Raw genomic sequence first — 8,863 nt, 5'->3', positions numbered from 1 at the left:
AACAGTTTATGTGGTCATTTTGGCCACAAGAAGGTTTAATAATTATTTGTCCATAAAGTTGTGTTACAATGAAAGAAAAATGACCAAACTGATGACAAACAATCAAATATGGAGCAGACAGAAATGATCAGAGAGGATCTAAATCAAACTATAAAGTTATTAGAACACAGATTACAGCCCAGGACAGAAATATTTCCTCATCTGGATGGAAATCCTTACAGAAACTCTGTGAAGCTGCAATAAACAGATTCTCTTCATGATCGACTTCAACGCATCATAAGAAGCTTTAAAACAAACAATCAGTAACAATGAAAGGAGGAAAAGTTGGAGAGAAAACAGTGAGTCAGCAGGTGTTCAGATGGTGGACGGTCTCTTGGTTCTGAGCATCATCAGCAGAGAGAGTCCACAGCAGTACACCAGACTCTTCACTATCAGCACCGTGTAGAGCAGGCAGAGCAGCTTCACCCTGCACTGAGACTGGAAGGACACTGACAGACACACAGAGACACAGAGACCTGAGACATCTAGAAATCCAGGTGATGATGAGCTGAAGATAATCATGTATTTGTCAGCAGGAGATCTTACAGTCAGCTTGCTGCAGAGCTGCCAGGTCTGGTCTCTCTGGAGGACAGGAGGCTGCTGGAGCTGGAAGCTCTGGAACAGAAAAGGAGTCAAATGTTTGGAGTTGCAGTGAGAAATGTCCGTCCTCTGCTCCTCTGCTGTCTTTGACAGCGTCTCCACATGAAGCTGAATCACTGCTGAACACAGTCACCAAGCCTTCATTACCTTGTAGTGTTTGGGCCTCCACTCTGCCTCCCTCATGCTGGACAGAGCAGCTGTATTTAGATGAGCCGTTCTCCTGCCAATGGACCAGTAAGATGGAGACGGTACGACCCGACTCTCTGAGCTCCAGCTGCTCTCCCTCAGCAGGGGGCAGATCCTCCAGATCACCGTCCTTCTTCTGTCTTTTCCAGGAGATCTGGACCAGAGGAGGAAACATGTCTGAGGCCAGACACAGCAGGGAGCTCTTCCCCTCCAGGTGGGCTCTGGATACTGCTGGGTACACGCTCACCACGGGCTTCACTACCTTCTCATCTGAAGTTGGACAGCAGCAACAAGCAGCACAGACACACATTGACACAGTCAGCAGCAGCTTCCAGCACTGCACTGCATTCAGTCTGATCCTGGAAACTACATGGACTCTGATCACTAAACTACTCATCAATACAGCACAAAGTTACCTGCAGACACTGGATCCACCTTCACATCAAACACTAACTCATGGCAGCTCCACCAGAGGTTATTATTCTGAAGGAACGCTACTCTTACTGGAGAACATTTCTGGTTCCTCTCCCCACCTCCAGTTACTTCACTGAATGAAGAAAACATGTTTGACCCAGAAATGCAGCAGAACCAGACAAACACCTACAGCTGATGTTAAAGTGAGACTTCTTCTCCACAATCTTCATGGTTCTGATGTTGGTTTCTCTCTGCTGGGCCTGCCGGGCCAGATGGAGGTCAGGTGAACATACAGTAAACAGTAGATATCGTCACTGGAGGACCTTTGACCTGTTCTTGGGGTTAACTGTGGTCCAGTAGGTAGACCAGTCATCTGGAAACCTGAGAGTTGTGGGTTTGATTCCAGCTTCCTCATGTCAATGTGCCCCTGAGCAAGGCACTTAACCCCAGGTTGCTACCGATCTGCGTGTCGCTGAATGAATGTGTGAGTTAGTGAGTGTGACTGGGTGAACGTGGTTCTGGTGTAAAGAGCTTTGAGTGGTCGGTATGAGTAGAACAGTTCTATATAAATTCAGTCCATTTACCATTCTAACATATATATACAGTCATATTTAACACATTAGAATCTGGTTCTGATCAGGCCCGTTTGTCAGATTAGAACCTTTAGAAAATAACAACCTTTCAGCAGGTATTAAACATACTTCTCATTAATCCCACATTTCTGTATTAAATGTTTTATTGGTCTGATGTAATATTCTGATTTTAAATGCTGTGTTTTCATTGGCTGGAAGCAGAAAATCATCATAATTAACAGAAATAAAGACTTAAAACATCCGTCTGTGTGAAATTAATCTATATAATGTGTTTCACTTAGTGATGGAGTTACTGGAATAAATCAGCTGTTCAATAATATTCTCATTTATTGAATATGACTGGATATTAACTACTGGAAGAACTGGTTTTTAAAAAGCTTCATGTTGTAAAAAATTAGATCAGTTTCTTCTGCCTGAATTTCCTTTCTAATAATGTCATTTATTTTTACTCATTTCTGATTTTATTCTTTAAAATACCAGAATCTACGGAGGCCATAAAGGGACTTTGAAGGGAAAATAAATACATAAAGTTTCATGTTGGCACCAGATACTTTCTACCAATTCATTGTGTGACTCTCAGGATCTTTCAGAGTGTTTCAGGCTGCTGTGTTCATTGAACTGGAAATACGTGACCTAATGGTGCTATATTTCCAGTTTGGGCTGCAGACAAAGACATTGCTGCGTTGCTTGCCAGACGTCACCGTTATGTTGTTTCAGAACCACATTTAAAACTAATCTGAAGCTGGAGAAAGTATTTGGTGCACAGGTGAAAGGATCTGCTGCACCAGAACCTTTATTATTTCTTTTCCCTTCAATGTCCCTTAATGAGCTCCGTAAGAATCTACACCTAATTATATATTTTAGTTTTCCATCATTTTCACAAATTAAATCAGATGTTCTGATCCAACAGTTACTCAGAACCTCTGAGCTTCAATCACCTGATCATTAATCATCATAAAATGTCAAATTACATTTTAATGTAGTTTTCTATCATTCATATTTATAAACTAACATATTTAACAACAAAGAATATTAAAATAAATGTTTTTCTTGTTGAAGTTTAGATTTTTTTAAATGAATCAAGTTTATAAAAATCTTGAAATAAAATATGATGAAATTTTTCTATATTTAATTTTTCTGAAGTAATTTTGCTGAAAAGCTGCAGATTTCTGACATTTATCTGATTTAATGAATAAAACATTAAAATGTTTAAAAAGCTCAGTGATAAAATCATATCAATATTTGTTCAAGATAAGCTGGTAAAATATTAAATCTGCATGTCCAACATGTCAATAAAATACTTTTTATTTTTATTTATGTCAGAAATGAAAACGCAGACATTTTATGAATGTTTCACAATTTTTCTCATGTTTGATCTTTTGTTTTATTATTTTTCTGTTTGATTTAATAGAAACAAAGTTTAATAACTTTAACCCACAGCTTTAATAACCTGAGTTGTTTAAATTCATCATAAAATTATTTAACTAAAATTATTTATTTCATGTTATATGATTAAAATCTTTTATTTATTTCTCTTTTTATTGAATAGCTTTTCTACATATATATATTTCATTAAACTGAAACTTGATTTTTGTTATTTATATGTATAATATATATATTTATATATTTATTATAATGTTAAAATATTTTTTATTCTGAATAATAATAAACAGAAAATCTTTAATGTGAAAACATCCGTCTCATTCAGTCATTAATAAAGATAAAATATTAATAAAAGTCCAAATTAAAACACCATCTTCATCATTTCACAGTAAAATATTTCATGGATCAAACATTTTGACTCTAAATCATATTTTTCAAAATTTTTATGGAACTAGTTTTCTTTATTTGATGGAAATCAGACAGAAAACCAGGCAGAGAAAAGGAAGCTGTGCAGTAAACGGGCCGGGCTCCGAGTTCTGACCCAGAACCGCTGCATCCAGGCCCAACATTGTGAGAACCTGGTGCAGCTGCTCTACCCACTGATCCAACCTGCAGCCACACTGAACACGGATCAGAACCAGGACGCTAAAAGCATTTGATTCATGGCAGGAAAATGTTTCTGTTGCTCGACTCTGAAAACTCAGAAACTTTGGAAGTTTGAACTCATTGAAACATTTTTACATCGTTGCTGATCAGATCACATTTAGGGTTTTATTACCAGGGAAACTTTCCAACCTTTAAAAGTTAAATCTTTGATACATTCAGAGACATTTTTCATCTTTTTCTGTCTAAATTATATTTTCATTTGATGCATTTTCAGCAGATTAAACAGGATTATTAAAATGATCAAATAATAAGTAGTTTGAAATCCTGAAGCAGCAGAAAGTGACTTTAAACACATTTTAACTTCTATAATAAAACAATAAATGTTGTTTCTTACCTGAAACATACAGTCTGGTTCCAGAACCAAAGATCAATTCATCCCACAGTGAGAAAGACTGCTACAAAAACCTGTCTGCTGTTTTCTGGTCTTATTATATTCAGTTTTTCACTGTCAGCTACATGAAACACTGAGTTTTAGCAGTTAGTAAATGTATAAAGAATATTTGACAGTAATTAGACGTTTATCAACAATATCAGCAGATATTACAGGGTTAGAGATACTGAGAGTTTGGTTCCAGAACCAAAGATGTGGTACCAGAACCCTCCACACAGTGAGAAAGACTGCTCCAAAACCCAGTCTGCTGTTGAATGGGTCAGCTGAGGTGAACCGGTCCAAATGATGAAGCAGGACCATATTTCAGCTCCATTATGTGTTTCTCTAATGTTCACATCAACATGACTGTCTCTTCTTCTCTTCTCTTTTAGCCACACTAGCAGCATGGTTCTGATGTTGATGTCAGTCAGTGGGTCGGTCCACTACTTTAATCCACATGGACTGGATCTGGGAGTTAGTTCAGATCTTCATGTTGTCCTCAGGATCAACTGGAATAAAGTTTGCTGCTTCTTCATGATTGGATGCAGATTTAAAAAGTGTCTGAATGAGAAGAAAACAGTCCTGTAATATGAGCTGATGTTCAGGAGATCATACCTGAACTGTCTTGGAGACGTTGCTCTGAGCTCCTGTCTGGATCCTTGGCAGAAACATCAGAAATGTGCTCTGAAGATCCAAAGCAGGTCTGAAGGAAGCTCTGCAGACATCATGTATGAAAGCTCTCATCTCTCCCAGTGTGTCTCCTTGTTTGTTGGGATGTTGTCTTGCTGAAAGTCTTCAGTGTGTTCAGTCTGAGCTGCAGCTGCTGAAATCTCCTGTGATCATGAATGCTGCATGGTGGTCTGTGGTTTCCTGGATGCTGATGGTGTCATGAAGCAGAGTGAGAGCTGCGTCTGAGTTGGGAATGGAAACACATCAGGAGAACAAAGCTGGACTCACAGGAAGGAGAAGGAGCAACACTTGGTCATCAATATTGTCCCATCTGGAGACTGATGTTTGGAGTAGATGGAGAGTGTCTGTAGGTGGAGGTCAGAGGTGGACATGTTGGAGGACAGTGGTGAACATATTGGAGGATGGAAGTGGAGGTGTTGGAGGACAGAGGTGGAGGTGTTGGAAGACAGAGGTGGAGGTGTTGGAGGACAGAGGTGGATTGTTGGAGGTCAGAGGTGGAAGTTTTGGAGGACAGAGGTGGAGGTGTTGGAAGACAGAGGTGGAGGTGTTGGAGGACAGAGGTGGATTGTTGGAGGACAGTGGTGGACATGTTGGAGGTCAGAGGTGGACATGTTGGAGGACAGAGGTGGACATGTTGCAGGTCAGAGGTGGAAGTTTTGGAGGACAGAGGTGGACATGTTGCAGGTCAGAGGTGGAGGTTTTGGAGGACAGAGGTGGAGGTGTTGGAGGTCAGAGGTGGACATGTAGGAGGTCAGAGGTGGAAGTTTTGGAGGACAGAGGTGGAGGTGTTGGAGGACAGAGGTGGAGGTGTTGGAGGACAGTGGTGGACATGTTGGAGGTCAGAGGTGGAAGTTTTGGTGGACAGAGGTGGAGGTGTTGGAGGTCAGAGGTGGACATGTTGGAGGTCAGAGGTGGACATGTTGGAGGTCAGAGGTGGACATGTTGGAGGACAGAGGTGGACATGTTGGAGGAAAGAGGTGGACATGTTGCAGGTCAGAGGTGGAAGTTTTGGAGGACAGAGGTGGAAGTTTTGGAGGACAGAGGTGGAAGTTTTGGAGGACAGAGGTGGAGGTGTTGGAGGTCAGAGGTGGACATGTAGGAGGTCAGAGGTGGAAGTTTTGGAGGACAGAGGTGGAGGTGTTGGAGGACAGAGGTGGAGGTGTTGGAGGACAGTGGTGGACATGTTGGAGGTCAGAGGTGGAAGTTTTGGTGGACAGAGGTGGAGGTGTTGGAGGTCAGAGGTGGACATGTTGGAGGTCAGAGGTGGAAGTTTTGGAGGTGTTGGAGGACAGTGGTGGACATGTTGGAGGTCAGAGGTGGAAGTTTTGGAGGACAGAGGTGGAGGTGTTGGAGGTCAGAGGTGGACATGTTGGAGGTCAGAGGTGGACATGTTGGAGGTCAGAGGTGGAAGTTTTGGAGGACAGAGGTGGAGGTGTTGGAGGACAGAGGTGGACATGTTGGAGGTCAGAGGTGGAAGTGTTGGAGGACAGAGGTGGACATGTTGGAGGTCAGAGGTGGAAGTGTTGGAGGACAGAGGTGAACATGTTGGAGGATGGAGGTGGACATGTTGGAGGACAGAGGTGGAGGTGTTGAAGAATAGAGGTGGACCTGTTGGAGGTCAGAGGTGGACATGATGGAGGTCAGAGGTGGAGCTGTTGGAGGACAGAGGTGGAAGTGTTGGAGGACAGAGTTGGACATGTTGGAGGTCAGAGGTGGACATGTTGGAGGACAGAGGTGGACATGATGGAGGATGGAGGTGGACATGTTGGAGGTCAGAGGTGGAAGTGTTGGAGGACAGAGGTGAACATGTTGGAGGATGGAGGTGGACATGTTGGAGGACAGAGGTGGAGGTGTTGAAGAATAGAGGTGGACCTGTTGGAGGTCAGAGGTGGACATGATGGAGGTCAGAGGTGGAGCTGTTGGAGGACAGAGGTGGAAGTGTTGGAGGACAGAGTTGGACATGTTGGAGGTCAGAGGTGGACATGTTGGAGGACAGAGGTGGACATGATGGAGGATGGAGGTGGACATGTTGGAGGACAGAGGTGGAGCTGTTGGAGGTCAGAGGTGGAAGTGTTGGAGGACAGAGTTGGACATGTTGGAGGTCAGAGGTGGACATGTTGGAGGACAGAGGTGGACATGATGGAGGATGGAGGTGGACATGTTGGAGGACAGAGGTGGAGCTGTTGGAGGTCAGAGGTGGAAGTGTTGGAGGACAGAGTTGGACATGTTGGAGGTCAGAGGTGGACATGTTGGAGGACAGAGGTGGACATGATGGAGGACAGAGGTGGAGCTGTTGGAGGTCAGAGGTGGAAGTGTTGGAGGACAGAGTTGGACATGTTGGAGGTCAGAGGTGGACATGTTGGAGGACAGAGGTGGACATGATGGAGGATGGAGGTGGACATGATGGAGGTCAGAGGTGGACATGTTGAAGAATAGAGGTGGACCTGTTGGAGGTCAGAGGTGGACATGATGGAGGTCAGAGGTGGAGCTGTTGGAGCTCAAAGGTTGACATGTTGGAGGACAGAGGTGGACATGTTGGAGGACAGAGGTGGACATGATGGAGGATGGAGGTGGACATGATGGAGGTCAGAGGTGGACATGTTGGAGGACAGAGGTGGACATGATGGAGGATAGAGGTGGACATGATGGAGGTCAGAGGTGGACATGATGGAGGATGGAGGTGGACATGTTGGAGGACAGAGCTGGACATGATGGAGGACAGAGGTGGACATGATGGAGGTCAGAGGTGGACATGATGGAGGATGGAGGTGGAGAGTCAGGAGTCTGATTCTTTCTTCATCCAACCTGTTTTCATGTGAACTCATGTTTCCAAACAGAAAGTTGAGGTGGTGGAGATGTTGGTGTTGAGACCTCCATCATCCTCCATCATCTCTAATTCTCCAGCTGCTCCTTTCCTCCTCAGGAGAGGAGAACATCGTGATCAGATGAAATGATGGAGATAAAATATGTTCACACTGGTTAAAGTAGAACCTGCTTTGTTAGCATGTTAGCTTTGTTGTATCAGTTTGTATATCAGCCACTGGGCGTCACAATCCACATGTGTTTTGATCATTTCCTTGTTTATTTATGTTCTATGAGGTTTTGCCTTATTTAGTTCATTCCTTTGCATTCATTTGGGTCAGACAGGTCTCTTCATATTTAGTTCATTCCTTTAGGTTTAGTTCCTTTCTTATTTCTTGTGTTCTGTTCTCTGTGTATTTTAGTTCATTCTCTTAGGACAGTGTTAGTCTTTTCCCCTTGGTTATTTATTTATTTGTGTCTAAGCTCAGCTCCATTTGTGTTAATTAGTCTCCCTCCCTCAGCTTCACTGCTTCTATTTTACCACAGGTGTTCCACATCTCCACTGATGAGCTCTTCTGGTTCCTTTGTGATTTTCCAGCCCAACCTCAGTATTTAATCTCCAGGTGTTTTCACAGTTTGTTGCTGGATTCTTTTGTTACTTTGACCGTTACTCTGCCTATTCATGACCTGCTTTTACTGCGATTCCCCCTCTAAGTTCTCCTTCTTGTTCACCATTAAAGAAATCTGTTTTTCTAGTCTGTTTCTGTGCTTTGGGTTCTTTACAAACCACAACATGACTCTGGGAAACCTCCCAGTACTCCCAGTAAGTAGTCCACCTTTGATGACATGCAGTCATTTCAGTCATTGTTCATTTAAAACACTCATTTGAACCAATTCAAAGTTTAGACAGAGTGTCTGTGATTCCTGTTGAAACATGTAGTTCATTTATTTAAAGGGACAGCGCACATTAATCACCATCATTGAAATGTTCCAGATTTAACCTTAGAGGCTAATTTTCATCTGCAGCTCCTGGCAGGTTGATGCTATATAACAAGATTAAAACATTAAATCAGATTTGTTAAATTACAAGATAATAAATTAAAGATTGCCCAACATAAAA

General features: G+C 42.6%; 1 protein-coding gene across 1 annotated transcript; it reads right to left on the bottom strand.

Moving 5' to 3' along the window:
- LOC124870151 lies at nucleotides 1-4,572 on the bottom strand. The gene is made up of 5 exons (XM_047368677.1): nucleotides 4,474-4,572; nucleotides 4,216-4,273; nucleotides 787-1,095; nucleotides 586-654; nucleotides 1-488 (listed from the first exon to the last, which is right to left on the bottom strand). The coding sequence occupies exons 1-5, from the start codon at nucleotides 4,570-4,572 to the stop codon at nucleotides 355-357; spliced, it is 669 nt and encodes a 222-aa protein (XP_047224633.1). The 3' UTR covers nucleotides 1-354.
- Nucleotides 4,573-8,863: the final 4,291 nt, after the last annotated feature.

This window comes from Girardinichthys multiradiatus, chromosome 6, assembly GCF_021462225.1.
Source record: "Girardinichthys multiradiatus isolate DD_20200921_A chromosome 6, DD_fGirMul_XY1, whole genome shotgun sequence".
Lineage (NCBI taxonomy): Eukaryota > Metazoa > Chordata > Actinopteri > Cyprinodontiformes > Goodeidae > Girardinichthys > Girardinichthys multiradiatus.
This window is presented reverse-complemented; position numbering and strand designations above follow the sequence as displayed.